General features: G+C 55.3%; 10 protein-coding genes across 10 annotated transcripts; 5 read left to right on the top strand and 5 right to left on the bottom strand.

Moving 5' to 3' along the window:
- The first annotated feature begins 320 nt into the window (after positions 1-320).
- Positions 321-1,660, top strand: B0T15DRAFT_213250 (uncharacterized protein). The gene is made up of 6 exons (XM_062862697.1): positions 321-532; positions 597-668; positions 792-807; positions 893-1,018; positions 1,104-1,316; positions 1,368-1,660. The coding sequence occupies exons 1-6, from the start codon at positions 530-532 to the stop codon at positions 1,406-1,408; spliced, it is 471 nt and encodes a 156-aa protein (XP_062721651.1). The 5' UTR covers positions 321-529; the 3' UTR covers positions 1,409-1,660.
- Positions 1,625-4,865, bottom strand: B0T15DRAFT_213243 (GC-rich sequence DNA-binding factor-like protein-domain-containing protein). Its single transcript, XM_062862696.1, has one exon. The coding sequence runs from the start codon at positions 4,772-4,774 to the stop codon at positions 1,913-1,915; it is 2,862 nt and encodes a 953-aa protein (XP_062721650.1). The 5' UTR covers positions 4,775-4,865; the 3' UTR covers positions 1,625-1,912.
- Positions 4,866-4,943: 78 nt separating this feature from the next.
- On the bottom strand, positions 4,944-5,812 carry B0T15DRAFT_213079 (uncharacterized protein). The gene has a single exon (XM_062862695.1). The coding sequence runs from the start codon at positions 5,750-5,752 to the stop codon at positions 5,099-5,101; it is 654 nt and encodes a 217-aa protein (XP_062721649.1). The 5' UTR covers positions 5,753-5,812; the 3' UTR covers positions 4,944-5,098.
- Positions 5,813-5,978: 166 nt separating this feature from the next.
- On the top strand, positions 5,979-7,792 carry B0T15DRAFT_494004 (uncharacterized protein; the record flags this gene model as incomplete). Its single annotated transcript, XM_062866986.1, has 4 exons — positions 5,979-6,153; positions 7,113-7,286; positions 7,370-7,428; positions 7,520-7,792. The coding sequence occupies 4 exons, from the start codon at positions 5,979-5,981 to the stop codon at positions 7,790-7,792; spliced, it is 681 nt and encodes a 226-aa protein (XP_062721648.1).
- A 78-nt stretch (positions 7,793-7,870) lies between these two features.
- On the bottom strand, positions 7,871-9,654 carry B0T15DRAFT_396927 (cytochrome P450; the record flags this gene model as incomplete). The annotated part of the gene is made up of 8 exons (XM_062864869.1): positions 7,871-7,983; positions 8,084-8,273; positions 8,350-8,511; positions 8,579-8,762; positions 8,830-8,942; positions 9,007-9,166; positions 9,238-9,344; positions 9,466-9,654. 8 exons carry the CDS (start codon positions 9,652-9,654, stop codon positions 7,871-7,873), a joined length of 1,218 nt encoding a protein of 405 aa, XP_062721647.1.
- Positions 9,655-11,299: 1,645 nt separating this feature from the next.
- Positions 11,300-12,285, top strand: B0T15DRAFT_502901 (uncharacterized protein). Its single transcript, XM_062867448.1, has 2 exons — positions 11,300-11,719; positions 11,828-12,285. The coding sequence occupies exons 1-2, from the start codon at positions 11,434-11,436 to the stop codon at positions 12,052-12,054; spliced, it is 513 nt and encodes a 170-aa protein (XP_062721646.1). The 5' UTR covers positions 11,300-11,433; the 3' UTR covers positions 12,055-12,285.
- A 394-nt stretch (positions 12,286-12,679) lies between these two features.
- B0T15DRAFT_511738 (uncharacterized protein) lies at positions 12,680-13,117 on the bottom strand (the record flags this gene model as incomplete). Its single annotated transcript, XM_062867929.1, has 1 exon — positions 12,680-13,117. The coding sequence occupies one exon, from the start codon at positions 13,115-13,117 to the stop codon at positions 12,680-12,682; it is 438 nt and encodes a 145-aa protein (XP_062721645.1).
- Positions 13,118-14,846: 1,729 nt separating this feature from the next.
- B0T15DRAFT_533659 (uncharacterized protein) lies at positions 14,847-16,867 on the bottom strand. The gene is made up of 4 exons (XM_062869377.1): positions 15,877-16,867; positions 15,750-15,775; positions 15,564-15,652; positions 14,847-15,514 (listed from the first exon to the last, which is right to left on the bottom strand). Exons 1-4 carry the CDS (start codon positions 16,624-16,626, stop codon positions 15,081-15,083), a joined length of 1,299 nt encoding a protein of 432 aa, XP_062721644.1. The 5' UTR covers positions 16,627-16,867; the 3' UTR covers positions 14,847-15,080.
- Positions 16,868-17,484: 617 nt separating this feature from the next.
- On the top strand, positions 17,485-19,292 carry B0T15DRAFT_533658 (uncharacterized protein). The gene is made up of 3 exons (XM_062869376.1): positions 17,485-17,769; positions 17,995-18,919; positions 19,025-19,292. The coding sequence occupies exons 1-3, from the start codon at positions 17,767-17,769 to the stop codon at positions 19,177-19,179; spliced, it is 1,083 nt and encodes a 360-aa protein (XP_062721643.1). The 5' UTR covers positions 17,485-17,766; the 3' UTR covers positions 19,180-19,292.
- Positions 19,293-20,422: 1,130 nt separating this feature from the next.
- B0T15DRAFT_397629 (amine oxidase-like protein) lies at positions 20,423-24,614 on the top strand (the record flags this gene model as incomplete). The annotated part of the gene is made up of 5 exons (XM_062864914.1): positions 20,423-20,677; positions 20,757-20,964; positions 21,020-22,655; positions 23,265-23,372; positions 23,489-24,614. 5 exons carry the CDS (start codon positions 20,423-20,425, stop codon positions 24,612-24,614), a joined length of 3,333 nt encoding a protein of 1,110 aa, XP_062721642.1.
- Positions 24,615-25,052: the final 438 nt, after the last annotated feature.

Here is a 25,052-nt window from a genome sequence, read left to right as displayed (position 1 = left end):
TTGTATTTGGTGAACAGAAAAGAAGTATTTCCACAATCAAAATAGAGAAAGACAAGGCAAGGCGGGAGGCCAGCAGTCTCAGTAACAGACCGCGTTCGACTTCCGCCTAGCCCAGAGCTTTCGATCGAACAACACAACAATGCAGCATGCTACCCCTGCAGCTGGGCGACCTAAAGAGAGAAGCGTCACACATCGACAATAGTATCTCACTTCGCGAATCTGATGGTTAGACCACTACGGTTGTTGTGCAGGATATGCTAGGGTTAGGGCTGTATTCCAGGAACAGAGAAGGGCCTCGTATTTGCGCCAACGGGGGGCCATGTTTCACAAGCGGCCAGCTTCATATCAACCCCTCCCTGCCTCATCAGCGCGATCAGACCTGAATTCCAGGTCAGGGACGAAGACCTTCTAATCTCCTTCAACTCTCGGGCAGATCGAGCAGAACCATACAGCATACTTTACCTCAAGCTATCGAATCCCGGCACGCAGTAGAAGTTTAGAACCGCCGTTCACAAATACCAGCATCATCATGGTCTGTGTTAGCCGCCACGCCTTGGAGGATCAAGGCACTGATCGAGCCGTGGTTATTCCCTTAGGCTTCCAAATCGGGCTCGAACACCCTCCCCCAGGACCAGATTGACCAATACAAGCAAGTATTCGAGATATTCGTATGTCCATTTCCTTACTCCCTGTCTTCTCAAGGTCACGCGACCGACAACAAATGCATGCGCGGCATGGGCAACACTGATAGTTACTGATCCCTACCTGCCTGTGGCTGTGCATTGATGCAGGACAAGGATGGAACTGGTGAGCGGTCCCTCCCCCGCCTCCCCCGCCCCGCCCACGAATGAGCCCACGCTAAGAACGGGTGGTACAATACGTACGACCCCAGGCGACATCACCGCCGACGAGCTCGGCAATGTCATGAAAGAGCTCGGCTTGAACCCCAGCGAGGAGGAGTTGCAGGACCTGATCAACGAGGTCGACACCAACAAGGATGGGGTCATCTCGTTCGATGGTGCGGTCTATCCCCACAGTTTCCCTGCACTTTTGTGGCTGCTAAAGCAGACACACTGATACTGTCTCACACGCAACCATTTTAGAGTTCCTCGCTCTCATGTCTCAGACAGTGAAGGAGGTGGACACGGAGCAGGAACTCCTCAACGCCTTCACGGTCTTCGACAAGGACGGCAGCGGCACCATCTCGAGCGACGAGTTGCGTCATGTGCTCAAGCAGCTCGGCGAGAACCTGACGGACGAGGAGGTGGATGAGATGATCAAGCTGGCTGACCGAAATGGCGATGGCCATATCGACTGTAAGCCGGAATGTGCCGTAGTGTTTCCGAAGGTGTAAACTGATCTTTTGGGCTGGCGAATAGACCACGAGTTTGCCAACATCATGAAATGAGCGCGGGACAAAAGTCTTGCAGGAGGCGGGAACTGAGCGCGGAGCAGGAAGGATATGGAACAGGAATAGCGATGAACTTTAATTCTTAGAGAATCTGCGACGTTTTGTTAGCGGAATGGTGCCCTTGAGGAGGAAGTGGCGAAATGCTTGAGTCTTGGTTGAACGCTGATGGGACGTTTGCAAGTTCCAATCCGTGACCCGTGGGCTGCAGCCATCCTGTAATCTTGGCATAGGTAGATTATGACAAGTTTCAACCCACCAGATGTATTTCCCCTAACGACCTCCAAGCACAATGGGGCAGTTCTGCCGCAACATCTGGCCAGGCCAAAAGTACCCGTTAAGCCCTACCAGGTCTGCTGAACAAACACTTGGCCGACAAGACTCTAGTCTATGTTAACGGACACAGTTAGCACCAAAATATACCCGGTGAGGGCCTACTCTCTGCCTGCCGGGCGGCTGTAACGGATGCTGAATGCTACTGCATCGCCCTCCCAGCTGTCTAATCTATATCAAATTTAACAGCGAGATCCACTCGTCCTCATTCTCCCGCGTGAACTTGGTGGGACTCTGATCCTTGACCAGGGCGAACAAACTGTTGCCCTTGAAGTAGACCAGAACCCCCCTCTTAGCCCCGGGCATCGAGATCCTGTAAAGCGGACCCTCAGCATGCACCTGGCTCCGCTCCGGCATGAACTGCAGATCCTTGTCCTGACACCACTCTTCGATGACCTGCCGGAAGGGGATCTCGACCGGCTTCTTGGTCGCGTCCTCCTCTTGCTTCTCAGCTTCCAGCCTCCTTCGCTGCCTCTCCTCCTCCCTTTCCCTTTCCCTCCGCCTGTCGGATCTCCCCGTGTTGAGCGCGGGGCCCCGCTCAGGCGGCTTCAGCTCCGTCCTCACGTTCTCGCCCAGATCCAGCGCCCTCTCGATCATAGCCGAGCCCTTCTCAAACTCGGCCACCACCGACGGCAAGTCCTTGATCTCCTCGGGTAACGCCTCCTGCTGCCACCACTGGAACCACTCGCCGATCTCCTCGTAGTTCGCCTCGTCGAGCAGCAGCCACTGGTACAGCGCGTCGTGCCACTTGGGGAACAGCTCGGCCACCACCACCTCGCCGAGCATGCTGGGCCGGACCACGTCCAGCCACTCGAAGAGCTTGTCGAGCACGTCCAGCTGCTGGTCTTGCGGCTCGACGCGGAAGTGCGTGCGCAGATAGCGCGCCATGTTGGGCAGCAGGTGATTCATCACCAGCGGCGTCCACGTGTCGCGAGATGAAGAAGAACCGGAAGCCGGGCGCAGGACGTCCTTCCACTGCTTCAGACCGGGAATCACGCCGCGCTTGAAGTCCCACGCGTCGATGAGCTGGCGGAACTTGCGACGCACGTCCGCGACCAGGCCTGTGGAACTCTTGGGGTCGAGGTGGGAGGCGGGGAGGTAGGGCAGCCAGGGGAATATCCATCGGTGGGGGAGGTTGTGGGTGTGTTTCTTGGGCTGCCATTTCTGGAGCGCCTCGTCCAGCTTGCGGATAATGTCCTGGAGCAGCTGGGCGCGGATGAAGGCGGGGAGGAGGCTGTCCCAGGCTTCGAGAACGGCGATGAGCGGATCCGGGTCGCGTACGTTCCACTCTCGAACAGCGGCCGCGACTGTTCTCAGCCACTGTTCATACATCATCGTCTCATACGGCGTAGCCGTCGGTCTGCGGTATGTCTTCTTGTTCTGGTGTCCTAGACCGAGCAGGTCGCGAATAGAGTTGAGACCGTCCACAAAGCTGGGCTTAGGCTCTTCGAGTGGCTCCCAGAGTTGGCGGTATTGGTTGAACACGGGGTGGATTGCAGAAACGGCCAGCGAGGCGACCTCCTCCTTGATCTGGGGTAACATGGACTCGGTGATGAAGCTGTTGGCATCCCCGAGCCCCGTGATGATACGGCCAAGTCTGTAGCTCAGATCGGCCTTCCTGTCCAACTCACCGCTCTCGACTGGCTGAGACACGGCCTCGCACGCCGCTGTCGCCGATTGGTTACCTTGCAAGCTTGTCGAGAGCTCGTCCAGCTCCTGCTTCTCCTGCTCTAGCTGCAAGTCGATGTAGGCCTTCCGCTCTTGTAGACTCTTCCACTCCTCGAGGATTGCCATGAAATCGGTTTGGGCTCGCCTGGCAAGCTTCCGGGCTTCAGCAGCCTCGACAGACTCAGCCGGTGCGGTGCCTCCTGTTGGAGTCATCAGCCCAGAAGACGAGATGAGCATCTTCCTTCCGGGGCCAGTCATATCCAGAATCGGCGTGAATGCTTCTGGAATGTTCAATCCCGGAGCAGCCTTCTTGATCTCGTCCATGGTGAGGTACTTCGCCTTCTGCCGCCTTGGGGTGCTCGCGCCGCTCCCGGCACTGCTGCCGAATCCCCCGGCAAGGGCCTTCTTCCTACGAGCGGCCTTCTGCTTTTTCTCCTCTTCCTCCGAGTCCACGACCTCCTCCCCGCGGAGACGGGCTTGTCGCTTCTCTTCCTCTCTCTCTTGTTTCGTCTTCTCTTTGACAGCGCCCAATCCCGCGCCTTGGGGGCGTAGGTTCGCCTCGATGATGACGTTACGCCCTTGCCCTTCCTTTCCGAGACCCTTGCCCTCCACGTATCCCATCTTGGCCATCATGCGAGCCCCAAACGAGTTGGGGTTGATCTTCGTCTTGCCACCTCTCCCTGGGCCAAAAGCGCTCGGTAGCGCGGGGCGGGGTGTTGTCGGTTCATCATCCTTTACCAGTAGAGTTGGCCCTCGTGCTGATGTTGGTGTGAAGCCGTTGCCCAACGGGTTGGCGCTGTCGACTTTTGACTTGACAAATGGCTTAGGGTTCTGAGCTGGCTTTCGAGGTGGAAATGCCTGCTGCGTGGGAGGTGTCCAACCCAAGCCTGGTGCTGGAGCAGCAGCGGCCCCCTTGAAACCCAGTCCGACCCCGGGCATCCCCTCGTCTTCATCTTCCTCCTCGGCCGCCTCGTCTGGCACGGCGCCTGGATCATCATCATCATATTCCTTATCCTCTTCCGCCTCGTCATCTTGATCTTCCTCGTCGGAGCCGGCATTGCCCTTGCCCGATGACACGAAGCTGACGCCTTTGTTGCGGAGGGTTCTGTGCTTCCATTTCCGGCTTGGGCCGTCGTCCTCACTCTCGGATCCAAATATGCCTAGTGCTGCGCTCTCTTTCGCGTCGCGACCCGTTCGCCGGCGCTTTCGGGGGTTATAGTCGGCAAATTCGCTGTCGTCAGGGTTGCGCGATGGCATTAAATACACGTCTTCCTCGTCCGCCTCGGATTCCGAGGACGAGTAATCTGCGGCATTTGCCTTATTTAGACGTGATGGATCGAACTGTATCTCGTCTAAGCGCGCCATGATGCTAGGCAGTGAGGGTGCCGGCGCAAGAGCTAACTGAGCGTGATGTTTATCGCGTTTTGTCAAAACGTAGCCACCTTGCGTCACAGGCTCGACTTTAACAATTCCAGTACGAAGAGGCGAGCTTATCTTATCTGATTCAACTACCGAGTATCGTTATGCGACTAAGCAGGACATGGCCTGGGCACACCGCTGTACTGAGGTACCCACGTGATAACGTTACCATAGGCCTAACTGTAATCCGTAACGAAAGCTGAACCCAACCGTGCCGAGTCTCAGCCTTTTGAGTAGCGCTCATCCGTCCACTGCATCCCACGAGAGATGTCAGTCAGTTAGAAAGAATACATTCCTCACATTCCAGAATCCATGGTCTCTAAGACGAACCGGACACGCTGCGCTGGTGCTTGGTTCGCCGCGGTCAGGGAACCAAGCACCCCGGTCAGGTGCGCAGTGAGTCGGATGTGCGGCTATAACGTCTGCCATCAGAGTTCCAATAGCAGACATGAAATTAGGGTCATCGTTCTCGAGCCGAGCAAGAGGCAAGAGCGAGCATGGCGGTATATATCGAAATTCCGCATCCCAAACCGCCACTGCCTTCCCCCAAGCGCTTGGGAAAGTGGCTGGCCCATTTGGTCCAAGCGGTCTTGGGGGAAGAGGAGCAATCCTGCCGCAATGTGTACCACACATCGAGAAGGCAATGGTTCGATTCCGGAGTAAAACGTTTACTGGGCTTTTCGTAGCAGGCCTTGATTCCTTCGATCCGGCGGAAGCAGTCGGTCGGTGAGCTTTTTGCCTTCCCTCTGTTCCTCCCCTCCAGTCCGTAATGATCATTCTATCATTCATTTCTCCTTGGCTGAAGAACGAAAGGGTTAGCACTGTCAAGTTAGACAAGACAACGGAAGATATGTTCCTGGCAAGCGCCGGGTACGTCTGAGAGTTTGCCGCGAAGTGTTTAGAAAGAGTCCCAGTCGGCGCCATGGTATTGGTCGCCACAGTACCGTATGCAGGTGAGCGGCACAAGACGCGATTTAGTTACTACTACTAGTATTAGGCGAGTAACAGTTGAACACCTCCCCATCTCCCATCTAAGCGACTTTTATTTGGGCCATTTGTCCTTTTGCTTCGGTTCGCGCAATCAACCGCGCCGGGCCATCAGCGGTTCATCGGGCATCTGGCTCATCTCCCCATCTGCCCTACTGGCAATATGACAGGGCACGCGCCAACTTCCGAGCAAGACCCTCGACAATCGACCGTCGGCAGCTATGCGCAGTACATCGAAGCGCTTTTGTCTGGGTCGTCTCTTGAAGGAACGGACTGGTACAAGGACTGCGAAGAACTCAAAAACTTCTTGACGAGTTACTTCAACGACAAGGCCCATCGTAGAGGTCCCTTCCATGGCATGCCGCCAATGGAGTTGAACTTGGTTCGGGTGTACAAGGACAGGAGGCCATTTCCGTCCATTGTCTCAAAGACGTGCCCCAGAGAGAACAGTTGGGAGTTGACAGTTGTTATTATCACTATCGACCCGGAGTTGGGTTCCTTGAGACCGACTTCCCATCCTTACTCACGGACCCCAACGGCGAGGTCGAATACCTCATCGTATACATGTATCGCACATTGTCCGACGTCCGGTATACATGCCTACATCCATATGTCGTTGACGTTGTTGGCAACTGTCTGGATATGGATCCCTCGGTCTGGAGTTATTACATGCGGCGGGAGACACGGTGGATGTGGCGAGATGATTTCATTGAAGTCGGCACGGATGCGCTCATGCTTCTGGACGAATTACCCGGTGTGCGGCCGAGAACAGGTATATCTTCGCAGACATTATCCGTTTCTCCGCGGCTATTACTAACTGGCATACCCATGGAAAGCTCTCGTCTTTCTCGATGACTCCTTTCATGGCGACACACATAGTGCCTGTACGTCGCTGCCGTACGCAGGCATGATTTCGGTGGATCGGCCTTCCGTTCTACGCAGCCACACCCCAGTTTCAACCTCTGATCGTTCTGGGGTGTGGAAAGAGACGACAAGAAGGGCCCCCCTATAGAGCGTTGGATCTATGAAGCTGCATCCCAAGGCAAACTGGGCAATCCGTTCGCTGCGTGTCTGCAAGCACTACTGTGCTATCAGCAGAGCGTGGCGCCTCGAACCGTGCCGTCCTTTGGTCGACTGGACAGTCCATTCCTGCACAGATATGAAAGGGGTTTGTTGTACATCAAGCTCGAAGTCGAACCACGCAGTCTCTGGAACCAGCTCAGGGACGAACTCGACGACCGACGACGTGTCCTGAACATATTACCGGGCTTCATCCAGCACAACTTCGGTACCGCAGAGGATCCGGGCGTCAAACAAGCATTGGAATCGATGGTGAGCAGGTATGGACAATATACGCGGGTATTGGAGATCGCGGAAGCGAGACTTCGCGACCAGATCGACATGATCAGCTCAGGCAAGAGCAACGAGATGGCAGAGCGAAGCATCCAGGAGAGCAAGCGGGCAATACTCTGTACGTCAAAGCCTCATCCTTAATCCTCCCCGAGGTGCTACTAACCTGAAGTACATGTGTCCGCTGACCTGCGGTCCAAACAGTGACGGTTCTGGCGTTCATCTTTTTGCCCGTGTCCCTGGCTTCATCTATCTACGGTATGGTACGTTACTTCTCGCAAACGATGACCATCCATTTGCACAGGCCGCCATAATACCAGTGCTAATACTCATGGACTCCATGTACCAAAACAGAACGTCCAGCAAATCAACGCTTCAGGTCTCGACATTCGTGCTTTCGTCATCACAGCCATCGTCCTTCTTCTCGTAACTGTCCTACTCTGGGCCGGCGCATCCGCTGTCGTGGCCTATCGTAACCACCGCATAGAAAAATGGCAGTCGCGCAAGCGGGACGACCCTTATTCCGCTGAGCGCTCACGCAGGGACAACATCCTACTCATCGGCAGTAGGAAAGATGATCCTAGAATATCACGGAAGGTGGTAGAGAAATTGACAAGCGTTCGCTGACCTGGAGGGCAAGAACACGCTATGGGATGGAGTGATGGAGTGGAATTCGATGAGCCCTGAACAGACAGCTATTACACTTTAAATGGTCACCAGCAGCTTCTCAATGCCAACATCGCGATGCAGCGGCATATACTGGATCTCCGCAATCGATGTCGCCAGCTTGAGGCCAGGTACTTTCTTAAAGAGGTGTGCTAATAATGGTCCAAGAGGGTCAGCACAGTTCTTCCGCTTTCCTCTTCCCTCCTCCTGTTCTCTCAGACACATACTCCCGGAACCGTGGCTTGTACTTACAGAACACACTTCTCAACTCGACCTTGGCAAGATGCTCAGCGATGCAGCGATGGTCGCCGAACCCGAATCCCAGAGGGTCCTCCTTGGGCCACTTGCGGTGCATGTCGAACGTGTCAGGTTCCTCAAAGATGTCCTCGTCGCGGTTGGCCGACTGGTTCGAGGCTATGATGCCCTCCTGCGCCTTGATGAGCTGCGTGGAGGATCGCGTGTCAGCAATGGCTTGTATTTTGAGATGTTACCACACCACGTCGCACTGGAAAATTTACCTTCCCGCCAATCTCGACATCTTCCTTGGCTGTGCGCTTGATCGCCATCGCTGACGCGGTGTGGTAGCGGCACAGCTCCTCCACGAACGGCGCGGCCCACTTGGCCGGGTCGGCCTTCAACTCGGCCAGCTGCTGGGGATGCTGAAACAGGGTGACGACGCCCTGTGGTCCCCCGTCAATGGTCTGCCAGACCGCCGTCGCCCAACAAGATATGGTTACGTCAACTCACCAGCGCAATCATGTTCACCATGGTCGCGTTTCCAGCAACAAGCAGCAGGAACGCCATCTGCACCGCATCGGCCATCTCGAGGTTCCCCGTCTTCACTTGTTCCGTCACCAGTTGACTGACGAGGTCGTCCTTGGGCTCCTGCGAGCGCTTCTCGGCGAGCTGTGTGAGATAGCGGAGCAGTTCACTGCGATGTTATCAGCCCCTATCACCTATGTCCGATTAAGGGTGTCTCTCTCGACGGCGGGGCTTACTCGGCCGCCGCAGATGCCTCTCGAGCTGTAGAGCTTCCATTGGTACGAATCGAGTTCTGCCGCGTCAAGAACTCAAGGTCCTCAAATGGAACACCCAGAATGGTGTAGATGATCTGCTATGTGTCAGTACCGGCCCTGTTGTGCCTGGAGGTAGCATAGTCGAGGATTGTACTGTACATATGAGGGAACCGGCAGCGCAAACTCCTCCACCAGGTCAACAGGTCCGTCCGCGCATCCCTTCGCTTTCATCCGATCCAACAAGTCACTGACCGTCTTCTCAATGTACGGCTGCATCGACTCGACCTTTTCAGGGGCAAACCATGATTGAACCATCCCTCTTGTTATCTCATCAGCATTGCTTGAGTCTTGACACTTCCCATGGGTCCCCCCTTTTTGGACCACACTAACCGATGCCTCATATGCTCGGGCGGATCCATATCCACAAACGTCGGCCTCTGCTTAGCCGCCTGCTTGCCACCGTCACTGAACTCGGGGAATCCAGGCCTTCTCCGCTCCTATTCATCCCATAACGGCGATCCCCCATTGTGGTCAGCAAACATCATCACATCGCGTTGACCTTATCGCACAATCCAAGATCCAAGCCAGCTTGAAAGAAAGTTAAAACATTATGCACACCTTGGACAAGCGCTGATCCGTCGCAACCTGGCACACATCGCGGTACTTGGTCACCAGCCAGGCCGTCGAGCCATCGTACAGCTTGACCTTGGACACTGGGTCTGTCCTGCGGAGGCGGGCAAACTCGGCCGGCGGGTCCAGGCCGGAGGCGCGCCGGAAGGGGAAGTTCGGAATGTCGGCGGTTGCCATGGCGGACGACGATGTGCTAATAAAGCTTTGGTAGCGGCAAAACCTGTGGGGCGGAATAGCGAGCCAAAGGACAGGTGAGCTGTTTGGAAGCGTCTAAAACGTTGGGCTGTGTACATGAGCTGGCGGGTGCGAAGGGGTGCTATTAAGTTCCTACGATGACGTTTGATGCAGGGATATATTTAGAATGCCCAGAGCGAGTCAATCACACTTCGTACATCGTCCAGCCCTGAGCCTAACTTCAGATGATTTATATGGCAAGTGCCGCCTCGTCGTCGTATGACACCTACTAGACCCAAACGTTGCCAACGATGGCGGACTCGCGAATCGGGAATGCGATGGTATGGCGACCCGTCTAATCCCGAGCTGGGAGACCGTTAGCGTTGGCGCCTGTCACGTCAGGCCTGCATCTCCAGGATTCCGCGGAGGTTGAAGCACAGATTCGGGGTCGCTTTGTTCGGTTTCTAGAAAGGGTCAGTTGCGGATGCTCCAATCACCGTCATCGTGGTTATAGAATCCCCGGCTCTTCCATTCGCTGCCGAGCGCGTTACTCAGGCACGCAATCATGACCTCACTAGTACAGGTCTAAAGTCGGCGGGAAAGCTGCCGATGGTGGTCTGACGTTATGTAATCCCCCAGCAAACACCCACCGGTGTGTTGTCCGAAACAACGCATTCCCGAAATAAAGTGAAGTCTTGTTCGGTTCTCCTATCCAGACTCTGAAATGTATGTCCCATCCGAGTGGACTTAGTCCCTTTCCGTGGAGATGCGGGAGCCTTGGGCCAAACTGCAGCCTTCTCATACGGTTCGTCTGTAGGGAACGGGAGTTTGGGGAATAACGGAGAATGCGGTATCGATCAGTGTCGCCAAAGAGTGAACGCCTGCGTGGCATTGTCTCTCAGCAGGATGTTAATATATGCATACACTAGGTTAGGTAGGTACGTACCTACCTGCAGCAGATGTTTCCCGTCTTCCATGTTCCGTATGTTCTACGCCTATTGCAGGCACGCTGAGCCTTACCGTTACTTAGGGTGCTCTGCGGCATCTGAGGGAAAGGTACGACTTAATAATTGATAGATAGAATGCAAAAGCAGTCATTGAGGGATCACATTAGGCTTGAATCCTTCTGACCTTTGACGGTGAAAAAGCTGCATCGAGAGCTAGCCGCGGATTATCAAGACTACAGTTGTAATTTGTAAATCCGTTGATATTGGATCTGAGCAGTGCACACCTTTGATCTTTTCCAATCTCTGAACTGAGGCCATGTAGCCCGATGTTTCAGAAAGTGAATCACGGGAGAAAGGCCGGGGGTGCTGGGTCGTCAAGATGGTCCAGTCCCACCCAACCGGCCCGCTCACCAGACGACGGCGCAGCAGATGGAGGATCATAGCACCAAGCTACGGCCTCTTTACATGGCCACCTTGGAAAAGGCTAGATCCAACCCGTACATCAACCGGGGCCCAAGTCGCCTTCTTTGTTCTGGATCTCCTTGCACGTCTCAGACTATCGGCGAATCACTAACAGGTCACTTTTTGTGCTGCTTTAGGCATGTTTCACTATGTCTGGCGATCGCACATCAACACCGTTGTCTACGTCTTGCACTAGGTTAGGGTACTAGTAAAGAAGTTCTTACTTTCAGAGTAGAAATGGATCAACTCGCCAGTTCAATAGTCCATCGTACTCAAACCTCCAACTTGGGATATGTTGTCCATCTCCTTAGTGCACCTACCCTAATAAACCCAGCCAGATTTATTTACACACCACACACAACCAAAAGCAAAGATGACCCAGCCAGTAATGATAATCGAAACGGCCAGCGCAGAGCGCCGCCGCATGGCACGCCGCCTCGGCTTCCGCTCGATGTCGGCGTTCGAGGAGTGGGAAGAAGAGGTCGTGATCGACCACTTCGCCAACTTCATCTGCGACTACCTCGCCCCCGGGTACACAATCGTGCCTGACAAGCGGGGGTTTGTCGAGTTTGTCGATCTGGACAGGGAGCTGGAGAAGCGCGTGCGGGCACTAGAGGAACGGAGGTTTGAGGTGGTTCTGAATCCGGATAAGAGCGAGTGTAAGTCCGCTGCCTACCCATCCTCCCCCTCGGGTTCTTCTAGCAGTGCAGGGCCTTTTGTATATTGGAAATTATTGATTGGCTGACGGATGATGTTGGCATAATTAGGGCGGGCGAAGGATCATTATAAACACTTCATTGTAAGCGTCATGGCGGATGATATGTGGCTGGGGATGCATGGTGACGACTCTGCTACTATCTGGAAACGAAATTGGACGGCGGCGGAGGCGACGAGGAAGATGTTCCGCTATCTGCAATTCCTAGTCCGGGAGTGGTATGAAGGTGCGGGAGATGACTCGCAGAGGAGAAAGATAACACAGGCTCCAGGCTTCTAGGCGTTAGGGCTTGGGGACGGAGTTTAATTGAGTTGGGAGATGGTTTTATGAGAGATCCGGTGTTGGCGTTCAGGTATCGGAGGGATAGGAAAAGTGTACTTGTACAATACATACCTGCGTGAAGCTGGTCTTCAGTAGCGTGGGCTCGTACTAAGCGGGCATGCATCCTAGACTAATCATTATGGGAATAAAATAGAAGATTCCACTCCCCTCTACTGATTACCATTTCTGATTATTCCAGGGGAGATTGGAGAGTCACCGGGATGCCAGTGTGAAACCGGAGCCTGGAGGTTTGGGTACTTAAGGGACCGGAGCAGCTCAAAATCTCGAACCGCCGAGCAAGTGTCATCAATTCACCGCAGACATGAGACAGGTAGTCTAGTACTCGCCCGGGCATATGAATATCGTATTCCAGCTCATTATCTATGCTGATCATCCCCTTCTATCATCAGGAACGCCAAGCCCAATAAGAAAGCCATGCTTCAAAGGAGTGAAACGAAGAGAACACAGTCAATGCATCCATCCATCCATCCATCCTGCTGTGCTGAACATGATTCATCTCAATTCCAAACCCCGATCATCAATCATTGACCCCAACAACTCAAGTCATCCCAAGTGCCGCGCTTTAGACGCTGGCAACGCAGAAGGGAATGCCGTTGATATACTGGCAGTTCGACTTCGGGGGGCAGTCGCCGACCTTCTGCAGCACGTTCTGGGTGTCGCAGACCTGGATGGCGTAGGCGCCAAAGCACTGGTACTGGCCGGGGGTCTGGCACTTGTCGCCGGGGCTCGGGACGCGGCCGTTGCGGGCGGCCACCTTGGGCGTGTTGGCGGTGCAGAAGGGCAGCTCGTAGCCGTTCTGGGGCAGGTCCTCGCAGGCGGTGCCCTTGGGGCAGTCGCCCACGCTCACCCACGTGCCGGTGATGTCGCATACCTCGATGCCCGTGCCGGACTTGCTGCACTGGTAGTTGCCGAACTGGCACGCCTCCGTGCGCTTCTCAGAGACGGAGGGAGCGGCGAAGGCGCTGGTGGCGAGGAGGAGGGCGGCAGCGAAGTACTTCATTTTGAATGTGTTGTTGGTTGGTTTTGTTGCTGGGATAGGCTCTGCGGCGTTGATGCGTTTGTGTGGTTGAGTGCGGTTGAGTGTGAGTGATGTTGTGATGTGAGTGCTGGATGTTGTGATGATGATTCAGAAGAGGTCGGAGAGACGTGATCCTTAAGCCATCTTATACCTGGGATCAAAGAGCTTCACACTTCGGGCTCCTGACCGTCTACGTCTTCACCACGAGACTCACCCAGCAGCCGTTCCGGCGGAGCACACATGGCGGAGGCTGACCGGCAGCATCGCCATCATGCTCATCGTCACTCGAGTCGGTCCACGAATCCCTTGACTGGGCGACGATACGAGAGAGCCAGCGTCTTGACAACTCCAAATCGGGGCAAGCCACAAAACGTTGGGTTGGGGTAACACGAGAAATCAGGCGGACGCTGCAGTAGAGCGAGTTATTCCGCTCCCGGCACGATTGGCGCATGGTCCAGCACTGTACGTAATAGCAAGCGGTAGACCCTATCACAACAAAGGGCCGAGTCCAAGTCAGTGTCTGTGGCTGCGAGCGCGGCGTCGACACGAACACACTGACTGCAAAGTCGGGGTGAACATGCACTGGTAAGCCCATTATTAGCGTAGGAAAAGCTGAGGAAATACGAGCAGGGGTTATTTTTAGCGCGCTCTTCTTGGGCTTCCAGCCCGAACATTCGGGTCGGAAGATGTCAGACTGGATCCACTCCCCCGGCTCCGATGGCTGACATGGCGGGGGCGGAGTCGCTACGCTCCATGTCCTCCGCATGACGAACGGCCGCGTTCTCGTCTTACTGTGTCGGTCTGCCAGCTCGATACCAACCTGAAAAGAAATTATGAACTCGGAGCCCGTCGCCATCGCGAACAACGCAGTAGCGGCTTGACAGCTTACAAGTCACCAAACTTGAGGGTTTGTGGATAGGGATCATAGGATCATGTTCTACATTCATGCGAAAATGTCGAGGGTCAGGCTGTCAGCAGCAGGGTTCGACCGGAGAGGTACTGCGGCAACACCGATCACAGACACCAATGGTCAGAGGTCGTCTTTGGTCAGTTCGATGACAGATGGCGTGGGGCTTGGACATAGAGTGTCAGTGTGTCTGTTAAGGTAACTTGTCAAGCCATCATTCACCGCCCTGCTTTAGCCCTTGAACAGCGCTATCAATAGAGTCGATGAAGATCAGGGGTATAGAACATATTCGCTGGCGGCGGATGGTTGGTACATACTTGAGTGATTCTGTTCGTTGCCATGGGTGTCTTACTTACCTGAGGTACTTTGGGTACTTATTAGAGTAGGGAGCAACATAGTACGGTAACTACCAGATTGGTACTGTCCTACCTCTGGGGCCCTGAGTCCAATTCCAAGCCAGAACTGATTTGCCGGTTCTCCGTACACCTGCCAGTCCGGCCGACTGACCGACCGAAGTGAACCCCCTGGAAATCGGCTTTCGTACCGGAGCTTCCGCCCTTCCCGTAACAGGCCCGACAGGGGTGTGGTGGTGAGAGTCTTGAGATTTTTCTGGCTCTCGCCCTCTCTCCTTCTTTCCTTGGTTCTGTTTCCAACTTTATTGTTTTCTATTCTTCTTATCCAATTCCTCCACAACTCGTATTATGTTGTCAGAAGAGATAATCTCTCCTTCGGAGATTCCTTGCCAGCGTCGACCGTCGACGTCGGTGAACAAATACGCCGGCGAATGGGACTGTGGTAAGTCTACTCGGGCCTGCAAGGCAGAGAACAGCGAAGAGTGTCCCGCTCCTGACTCGCAGTGTTAGTGACGATGTGGTACACGATGCGCCATGAATTTTAATAACTGTCCTCCATAAAAATGAATTTGTCCTCCTCTCCGGCGAATTGCTTGGCCAAGTTCAGTTCTGTCCTCCCTCTTAGAACATTCGTCTCTGACGACATCGTCTTTTTCATCGTAGCTTCTAAGAGTCTAATAAGAGTCTAAGAGTCTAAAGCATCCGCTTCTACCTCCTCTAATATGCGCCATAACTCTCGCATACCATCCACGTTTTCATGTTCCTCACCTCCATACAACTGCCACATCTTGTCAGCCTCAGCGATGAACTCGCGCGCTCGTCGAAGGTTGCCGGTCATTAGATACGCTTTCGCAAACTGCTGATAGTACTCAACAAGCTGCGGATGAAGCTCTTCCAACTCAACCAGCCTGGTTGCCTCGAGTACAAGCTCGTCAACCCGACGATCCCTTAGCCCCGACGCCTGACCCAAGGTCTGGTGAATTTCAAGTATTCGTTCTCGCCGGCTGTCCGAGAGTTCCCTCTCCTCGCGGGGTGCTGAGCACAAAGCGCATGTACAGCGAAAGCCCCATGCCTGAAGCACAGCCTTGCGCTCCGCATAAGTGTATCCGAGAGGTGCGTCTGGTCTAATGAGCCATCATTTTGTTTGTGCACGGGAGGGAACTCTTACAGCTGTGTGCGATTTCCTCGCCGGGTCGGATATCTCGGAGCGCCACAACTTCCATCGCCATCTTGCTGTTAATATAGCGCCAGAAGGCACTATCATCCGTAAAAAGTCAGTCATCGCCGTGATATGGACAAGTTGCAAGCAGCATCTGCTGCTAGGGTTGGGCACATGGGGATTCCTGTTGCATACTTGGGGCGGCAGTTATGATTGACTCTCTGCGATGCAACCGAGACGTTGTGTCAGCGCAGGACGTTTTTACCTCCGTCGTTGCTCAACTACCGCATTCGTGGAGACCATATACTAGATATCTACTTACCGAACCTTCTGTGAACAATGCGAGATGCTGGGCTCCCCCGATCTCGATGCCAAAACCGTTGGTGCGGAGGGTGTCCAGGATTGGTTCTCCGCCTGTGTTCCGTTGCAGCGCCAGAACAGCCTCCTGCTGCCCCTGAGGAAGCTGCTTCACACTTCTCTCCATCATGGTTTGTTTTTGCCGCCGGCTATAGCGATCTTCGTTGATGAAGTCCAATCTGACAATCAAAACAGGGAAGCCGACCATGATAGTTTCATGCCTGGCAAACCTTCGCTTTGCTACAAGCCCCTTTCCGCGGCCTGGCAGGTCTCGAATTTCATACGCTGCCGTCTTATTTTCCCGCTCCTGTCTCAAGTTCGAGTGGTTTGGTCTGAGCCCGGCCGACGCGCGCGAATCGTCAAGTGTATCGACAATGCTCGCCGCGATATGAGGTGTGGTTATCAGGCTGATCCCCTGGTTGCCCCGGAAGGTCGGAAAGGTAAAAAGACAGTCAGTTGGCTCGGAATCATACTCGTGACTCGGCTGGACACAGGACGGGCGGGGCGACCAAGGAGCCCAGTCACTTGGGATTGGACAGGCTTGCTGCTCTTGTTGCAAAGGCAAAGGCTCTTCATGTATGCTCTTGGAACAAATGGTCCAGTTTCGCCGAGGACTTAGGCTCGCCACTGCCAACGCCTGTAAAAGATTGAGCAGAGAAAATGTGGCTAACCCAATGTTGCGGGTGCGGCATCGGCTATTGGACCCAGCGGTCATCGTGTGTCGAAAAGGATGACTAGCAGCTGACAAAACCTGTTGAAGTAGTCTAAGGGAAGAAAGAAAGGATATATGACTGTGTTGAGTGATAAACCCAAATCAAACAAAGAGCAGAGGGAAACGAAACAAATCATAGTCCTTAACTTTCAGCCAAATAGGACAGCATGGCAGAACCAAGGCCGCAGAGCTCAGTCTCTGGGCGATCGGATAAACTCCCAGCCGCATGTACTGCATCTTGTCAGCATAGCAGGGAACCAAAATCTGAATTTAGCCGAGTCACACTGACACTCTGAGTGCGATGGGATCGTCAACCGTATGACGGCGAATAATACAGCTACCTGTACTATGCGCAACTGGAATAGTACCTGAATAAGGTATACCACCCCTTTTCTTCTACCTGCCACCTCCAGGCGCTAAGACACTCTGACCCGCAATTTATAACCGCCGGGGACTCGTAAAACATAAGGTATGTTCACCTCTTCTTTATTATGAATGCGTGGGAGTTAAAGAAGTAGGGTTTGGTCCTTCGGATCACATGGGCAGAAAACAAAATAAAAGTGCGAAAGGGCGATGCCTACCTCGACTAATCTCGCAGATATGTTACACAACACCCTTCCAGGTTAGGTACTAGATCTTTTCAATGTTAGCATACATTGTCTTGCTACATATTGGCCCTCTGAGCTAAGGCTAGCATCCAAGATACTTCTTTAGTAGATGGCGTCTCATAGTACAGAGCAATGTCCAATCAAACCGCCCAGAGTTGGAGTGGAAAGGTGGCAACGCACTTAAGCCAATCAAAAAGCGGGAGGAGGTCGGAAAAAAAGAAGACAAGAGAAATGGAAAAGGGAGAAGAAAGAAGGATGAAGTACAAAGCCGGTCTCCATCTTTCCCCTCCTTCCTTTGTCATTATCACCGAATTGCATGACTCCCCTTTTTTATCTCTGGTTTTCCTCCATCTGGTGCCTTCCCTTCACTACTTCCTTACTTATTGGATATCCAGGGCCGATTTCCTTTCCCTCGTCACCTTCTTCTTTTCAACCTGGTCATTCAATCAAATCAACTCCATCAACTCCAAGTGTATGCTCTCACAAAACAATCACAGCGCTTGCGTGAATTAGATCGACCGTTCTAACAGAAGTTATGGTATGTTTTTGTCCCCGCGCCCCAGTGACAATCCTCCTAGCCGCTTGCCTCGTTCCAACTCGGCAAATGCGCCTTCCATGCGTCTCTTCACTTTAGTTTCCAACCGTTTGCAAATCAAACAAGCGGGCAGTCGAGGTAGAATGGCGTTTCAGCTATGCGACAGAAGATGGATTGTATACGGCAACGGGCTTCGTGCCAAGGAGTTGGAGCTGACAGATTGCGCAGGAAGCAGACGCAGATTCGGCGCCGCAGAATAGTATCACTGTGGCCGCCGGCATCGTTGCTGATGCTAGCAGCCCGAGCAACGAGACCATTTCGGTAAGCAGCAGCCCGCCAGCTGTGACCAAGTCCGGGCCTGTCGTGGAGGCTGCCGCGGGAGACGGCAAGGACGGCAAGGACGACGACGGCGACAGTGAAATGAATCACAACATGCCGCCGCTTGCGACGCGGCCAGCAAATCGGGGCTACCACCATAACTATGAGTTCTCTGAGCTCGAGGAAATCTATCTGCGCCAGCTGAATGAGGACATCTTGGCCTACAAGTACGATCTGGAGTACTGCCAGGCTCAGCTCGAAGACGCAGACCTGAATCCCCAGGAGACTCGCACGCTGCAGCTGCGCACCCTCGATCTCGGGCACCAGATACGGCACTGCAAGCACCGGATTGAAGAGATCAGGGCTCAAGCACGCTTACGGTCTCCGCATGGCGCAGCGGCCACTTCGGCATACCACGGCAACGGGGCCAGCAACAGTGGCAAGTACCAGGCTCAAGGACTCGGCATCGCGACGCTCCCCGTCAGACGTCCCGTCGCCGCGCCAAGCCAGACGACCGGGAAGCGCCCGGCGAACGAGGGCAGCGAAAAGGGAGCAAAGAGGATGAGGGTGGCTTCTTCGCCCGACTTGGACGGAGTTGGGGTGAATGGATTGGATGAGGGCGTCAACACAGCCCTGCAGCGTCTTGGGTTCTGGAAATGCCGTCTCTGCTCGTCTGCGAAGTACCTACTGGCCGGAGCCGGTCGGTCCCCTGCGGCGCCGTGCAAGTGGCCGCTCAAGGACATCTCCAAGATGATCACGCACTTCACGGAGATGCACGGCGAGCACACACCTGCGGAGCGCTGCGCCGAGCTCGGTGCCGCTCTCCTTCAGAACCGTGCGTAGACACCCACCCCCCTCCTTCTGGACACTTTTCACACAACACAAGAGTGTGCGAGTTCATGAAGCAATGACTAACCAGGGACACAATACATACTATTAGGTGGCCCATTCGAGTACTGGCTGCGGAGAACCCGCGCGCAGAACATCGGCGACGGCAGCGTGATAGACAACTGCATTGCCACTCTGAAGAACGGCGACATGCCCAGCCTTCTCCGCCGCCATAGTCGGGCCGCTGCGGGCATGCCGAGCTCCTGAGCAGACCCTTGGCATCACCCGAACGGCGAATTGTCTACTCTTGCCAGACGTCTTTAATCACTTGCATGGCAATTTATGCTTTCGGTTCATCACTGACTTGGGAGTTCGTCACTGACTTGGGAGTTCGTCACTGACTTGGGGGTGCATCAATGACTTGGGGGTTGGCGTTCGGTTTTGATTTCGGTGGCGAAATTCGGCAACTATTAGAGAGAAATGGTGCGATCAGACCCTCGGGGGTTCGATGAAATCGGGAAGGGGGAAGGGGGACGATCCCTTGTTTCCCAGGGGTTGGAAGCTTCACTTGATGGCCGAGATACAAGGGCATGCGGGGCTTCCTGGGAGGATGGGCAGGAAATTTCCATTGCCGGAGGGCATCTAGCAGACTCTTCCTTGCGCCACTTATCATAAATGTGTGAAGGTATCGTTGCTTTTCGAGTGTATTGTCTTAGCTCTGACAGTGAGTGTGAGCACGCTAAGACAGACACCATTGACTGATAACAACATGTGGTTTCATCTACGGCATCGGGACAAGGCCTTAGCCCTTAGGTAGAATCGGTTCTCGTGGGACAGGCAGCATCAAAAGGGTGAATTGAATGCAATCAGGTACCTTAGTTACCATCTCCTCGCGATCACAAGGTCATGGGGTGACACACGAGCTGGTAGTTGCAGCTTTGTGATGCATCTGTGTCCCGTCGACTGCCTCGTCCCTTCTAATACCCAGGGCACGTGCCTACTCTAGCCTCTGGATTGCTATCTCGCCCACCAATGCCATCCGTCTGCAATGTATGCATGTGGATGCGGGGTAGCCGGCTTGCAACCCACTGTTTGGAGGAGCAGCGCCAGGTTGATAACGAGGTGATGCAAGGGGAATCATCTGAATGGATCTAATTCGGCCACGAGAGCCCATCGCTAGGTTACCCCTCGCGTAAGCCCCCACGGTTCACAGCTTCACATCAGCAACCTGGAATCTGTGGATAGGGCGCCTCCAAGATTGACATACCTGACAGTACCTATAGGCAGACAGAAAAGTAGCACTTACATATGAGCAGTCTTCCTTTCTACCACTCCACCAATTTTATGCCCCTGGTTCCGAGAGCAACACTCTTAACTGCTCCGATTATCGCAAGACCACACTCCCATGACTGCCACCCAAGACTCCACCTCCCCTGCAGCTGACCGCGAGCAGCATGCTGTTCCCGGGTCGAGGGCGGGCTTATCCGCGCCCGTGGACGACAACCACGGCATGAACGGCGCTGCTGGTAGCGGCGCCCAGCCCAGAGCTCACCCTCTTGGACCGCTCACGGCCCAAGAAATCACCCACAGCACCGGCCTGATCCAGGGGTGCTGGCCAAACAATGTTGAATGTCACTTCAAAGTCGTGACGCTGCTCGAACCTGCCAAGGCGGAGCTTGTCCCCTACCTGGCCGCAGAGCGACGGGGAGATGATCCCAGGAGCATTGATCGGCGAGTGTTTGTGGTGTATTACATCCGGGGCACGGTCGGTTCAAGCATCTGACACTGCGTACGCCCCTACGGATAGCCAGCAAAAGCTGACTGACAATGTTGAATGTTCGTAGCACAACCTCCACGAGGCAGTAGTGAACTTGACTACTGGCAAGGTCGAGGCCAATGCCAAACTCGGCCCTTTTCAACATCCTAATGGCGATGGGGAAGAGATCGTCGAGGTCGAGAAGGCCCTGCTGGCGCACCCTGCCGTCCAAGTTGAGCTCGCCAAGTTGGGGCTACCCCAAGGGACCGTGGTCGTGGCTGATCCTTGGATCTACGGTACGCCTAGCTCAAGTTCTGAGGTCCTTGGGATATTTGGCTTATGCCCGGGCAGGGTCGGATGGCGTCAAGCAAGGCGGCTTCTCCGACGAGAAGCGCGCTATGCAATGTTTCCTGTACATGCGTGACCCCAATAACCCGTCGGAGCCGGATAGCAATCATTACGCCTTCCCCCTTCCAGTTTCGCCGGTCGTGGACCCCATCACGATGGAACTAATCCGCATCGATACGCTTCCCACGGGGCTCGACGAGAACGTCAAGTCCCTTGCACCTTGGCAACCCGTGAAGGCGAGCGAGTACATTCCCGAGTCGCAATCGCTGCGGACCGACCTTAAACCGCTGCGGGTTGTGCAACCCGAAGGCGCGTCGTTCACCGTCGAGAACTTCTCGGAGCTGGGCCGCCTGATTAGGTGGCAGAAATGGGACTTCAAGGTCGGCTTCAACCAGCGGGAGGGCATGGTATTGTACGACGTGCACTACGACAACAAGCCCCTTTTCTACCGGCTGAGCCTCTCCGACATGTGCATCCCTTACGCAGATCCACGCCATCCGTTTCACCGGAAGGCCGCTTTCGACCTTGGCGATGTTGGTGCCGGTATCATGGCGAACAACCTACAACTCGGGTGCGACTGTCTGGGCAGCATCTACTACATCGGCGGCGTCTTGGCCGATAGCCACGGCAAGCCGGTGGATATGCCGAACGTGATATGCGTCCATGAGCAGGATGCGGGCATTCTGTGGAAACACACAAACTACCGGACCAACCGCGCCGTTGTGGTGCGGAATCGGGAGCTGGTGCTGCAGACAATCCTGACGGTGAGCAACTACGAGTACATCTTGTCGTTCGTCTTCAATACGGCGGGCGACCTCGCATACGAAGCCCGAGCGACGGGGATCCTGTCGACGCAAGCCCTCGATCTCGACCTGACCGAGACACCACACCCATTCGGCACCGTCGTCCATCCGGGCGTGCTCGGCGGCTTCCACCAGCACTTCTTCAGCCTGCGCATCGATCCCATGGTTGCGGGCCACGGCAACTCGGTCGTGTACGACGAGGCAGTCGCCATCCCGCGCGATCCTGATCTCAACCCGCACGGCGTGGGATATACGGTCCGCAGAACCGAAGTATTCGCCTCGGGCGGGTACGACCTGGATGCAAGCAAGAACCGCACCTTCAAGATCATCAACCCGGCCGTGCGCAACCCCGTCAACGGCGCGGCGGTCGGGTACAAGGTCGCCATCCCGCCCATGCAACCCATTCTGGCCGACGCGGACAGCTTCCACCACAAGCGCGCCGAGTTCGCTGACCACAGCGTGTACGTCACACGGTACGCCGAGGGCGAGCTGTATGCGGGCGGCCTGTACACGAACCAGAGCCGCGGGGGGACGGGCGTGCGCAGCTGGGCCGACCGCGGGGACAGCCTAGCGCATGGCGACCCGGTCGTCTGGGTTCAGTTCGGCATCAACCATATCCCGCGCGTCGAGGATTTCCCGGTCATGCCCGTCGAGACGCTGCGTGTGGTGCTGAGGCCCGTGAACTTCTTCGATAGGAACCCAGCGGTCGATGTGCCGCCTGGTAATCAGGAGGTTAACTGCAGTGTCAGTCTGAATCGGTCTCAGGGTGACTTAGGAGGAAAGATGGGAGCAATGGCTCTAGGAGGGGAGCAAGGGAAGCTGAGTTGTGCTTGTGCGTCGCATGGGGGCGTCTGATCGTGAGAAGAAGAGCGAGTGTGCACTCCGACATGCCGGTATACGAGAGTCTAGCAAGTATACCCGGCAATACTCAGAACGATCGGTTCTCTCAACGCCATCTTTTTCCGAGATCATTTGGATGTTGGCTGTTTGGCTGAGATCTAATTTTTAGTCACTGATGCATACTGTAACCCTAACCTCATTAGCAGGCGCGAACAAACAGGGCCCTGTCACAGGGACCCTGTTCCCCAGGTCCAAAGGTGGAACACTTCCCCGCCGCAACGACACGTGACGTCATATCCCCGCTCTAGCCTCAAGTATCGCTACGCGGTGACTGGCTAAACCGTTGCTATCTGCCCACCACGTGCAAACAACCGACTCAGTATCGCAGGAGCTCGGATTGCTTTTTGGTAACAAAGGAGTTTATGCGTAAACTGATATCGCCTGCACAAGCGCATTCCTCCTGAAACCGAATATCGTGCCCCAAGAACAAACAACCCCGACTCTCCGTAACGAACTCTCCGCCTAAAATACAAAGACTGCGACAGGCATCGCTGGGCATTACTTAAACGATCTGATACTGTCTACGGCTGTGGTATCAAATTGAGAAGTAGGAACACGATAAACACAATGTCGCAACAACTACAAACAGCGCATCCAACCTTCATTAACCTCCCGCAACCACCATCTCACCCGGACACCCCATCCGAGATTCCGTGAGTCAAACGTCCACCCACGACTGGCCCCGGTGACCAGGCATTTCTCCCGTCCAGCCCACTTCCACAATTCCCGGCGAACGCCGGCCCGCTGATCTGATCCTCGCCTCCAACAGTGGCACCCCGACGAGCACAACCACCTCTCTCTCCGCTTTATCCACCACCGCCATCAAAGACGGGCATCGCGGCGCTCTCCATCACCGAGGCCATCACCATAGCCCCTCGACCACCAGCCTCGAAGCCGAACGGGCCGACCGAATCAGCCGGCTGACCGGCCTATCCAACGTGTCGACGCTGCGGGGCCCAGTCCCGACCCAACATAATGCAGGGTCTCCCCATTTCAACCCAACTTCGGTCCCCCCACCCGCAGCCGCGAGCCTCACGCCGGCCTACTTCGACGCCACCGGACAACCAGTCGCCGCGACCAAGGTGAGCACCGTCGGCTCGGCCAGCGCGACGGAAAGCGTAGGCGGACGCACAACCAGCACGACCGAGGTGGGCGGCGAAGACCGCACCACGCTGGGCGACGAGGATCGCGACGAGGACATGCTGACCGAGATGGACTCGGCCAGCGCCAGCGGGTACATGGGCGCCGACGTCGACGCCGACGCCATGGATGAGGACATGGACAACCTCACCTCGCAGAGCGTCGACGACCGCATGTCGGACGACGGCAGCGCGAGCCTGGTCGGCTTCGGCGAAGGCGCCGGGAGCACCCTCTCCGGCCCCATCTATCACCGCCGGCCGCTGCCCTCGCAGGGGAGCGCAACAGGCAGCGCGTCGGGGGGTTGGGGTCCGCTGGAACGGGCAAGCTCGGGACTCAGCGAGGGCGCGGCTGCCGCCACCCCAAGCTCACATCACCAGCACCACGGCCGGACGCGTATCCCGGAGCGTGAAACCGGCAACGGCACAGAAACACCGGTCAGCCAATCTGCGGTGCGCGAGAGACGGGAGGCACGGATGGTAGACGGCGTGGCTCTGTACGGCGTCGCTGCCGCAGACAATAACGACGACGTCTTCGTCGACACCACCACGCGTGGCCCCGTCCCGGCGCCGGCCAATACAAGGGAGCGGGATCGGCAACAGCGGCATCCTCATCGGCAGCAACCGCCGCTGTCATCGCCCAGCGAGCCATCAGGACGCGTCGGCCGCGAGAAGCAGGAGGACGAGGATAGTAGAGCCGCGGTGCGAAGCTTCAATGGCACCGGAAAGGGGCGAGCACCCGGGGAGATGCCATATTGAGGACGGCGGTTTGGTACCGAGGCGGAGAGCTGTGCTGCTCGGCTAACTTGCTGCATATAGCTCTTGGACTTTGTCGTCTTTCATGTGTCTTGCTTTCTTTCCCTTTCCCCCCTTGTCTGTTCTGTCGTCCATCTAGGGTTAGTGGACGGGCTTTACGGGCGGATCGGTTCGTGCTTTATTAGCTGTGTAGCAGGCAAAAACTGTAGCAAATACCTTTTCCTTTGTGGCTAGTGTCTTTGGGGGGTGGGGATACATCACGGTTGAGGATCAGGGGCTGGGGGACAGGCTTGGGAGTAACTCTAGAATGGGTAGAGTTACGGGTGTCAGATTTATACATTATGCTCGGACTCAAGTGAATAAGCGAGATATGCAGCCATGTGGGCCTGTCTGCGGACCTCTCCCTTGCCCCTGCTGTGATAGTAGTTCCTGGTATCTGTG

This window comes from Chaetomium strumarium, assembly GCF_033439665.1.
Source record: "Chaetomium strumarium strain CBS 333.67 chromosome Unknown B0T15scaffold_4, whole genome shotgun sequence".
Lineage (NCBI taxonomy): Eukaryota > Fungi > Ascomycota > Sordariomycetes > Sordariales > Chaetomiaceae > Chaetomium > Chaetomium strumarium.
Note: the sequence above shows the minus strand (reverse complement) of the source record. Positions and strands in the feature narration are given on the sequence as shown.

What these genes read in the sequence shown, in the direction of transcription:
- B0T15DRAFT_533659 (XM_062869377.1), bottom strand. Translation starts at nt 16,626, where the DNA reads ATGACCGCTGGGTCCAATAGCCGATGCCGCACCCGCAACATTGGGTTA. An exon ending in AATCATAACTGCCGCCCCAA is followed by an intron (nt 15,653 to 15,749) that starts GTATGCAACAGG and finishes TACGGATGATAG; the next exon opens with TGCCTTCTGGCGCTATATTA. An exon ending in CGAGGAAATCGCACACAGCT is followed by an intron (nt 15,515 to 15,563) that starts GTAAGAGTTCCC and finishes TCATTAGACCAG; the next exon opens with ACGCACCTCTCGGATACACT.
- B0T15DRAFT_213250 (XM_062862697.1), top strand. An exon ending in TGGGGTCATCTCGTTCGATG is followed by an intron (nt 1,019 to 1,103) that starts GTGCGGTCTATC and finishes CAACCATTTTAG; the next exon opens with AGTTCCTCGCTCTCATGTCT. An exon ending in TGGCGATGGCCATATCGACT is followed by an intron (nt 1,317 to 1,367) that starts GTAAGCCGGAAT and finishes CTGATCTTTTGG; the next exon opens with GCTGGCGAATAGACCACGAG.
- B0T15DRAFT_213243 (XM_062862696.1), bottom strand. Translation starts at nt 4,774, where the DNA reads ATGGCGCGCTTAGACGAGATACAGTTCGATCCATCACGTCTAAATAAG.
- B0T15DRAFT_213079 (XM_062862695.1), bottom strand. Translation starts at nt 5,752, where the DNA reads ATGGCGCCGACTGGGACTCTTTCTAAACACTTCGCGGCAAACTCTCAG.
- B0T15DRAFT_502901 (XM_062867448.1), top strand. Translation starts at nt 11,434, where the DNA reads ATGACCCAGCCAGTAATGATAATCGAAACGGCCAGCGCAGAGCGCCGC. An exon ending in GAATCCGGATAAGAGCGAGT is followed by an intron (nt 11,720 to 11,827) that starts GTAAGTCCGCTG and finishes TGGCATAATTAG; the next exon opens with GGCGGGCGAAGGATCATTAT.
- B0T15DRAFT_533658 (XM_062869376.1), top strand. An exon ending in TGCCGCTCTCCTTCAGAACC is followed by an intron (nt 18,920 to 19,024) that starts GTGCGTAGACAC and finishes ACATACTATTAG; the next exon opens with GTGGCCCATTCGAGTACTGG.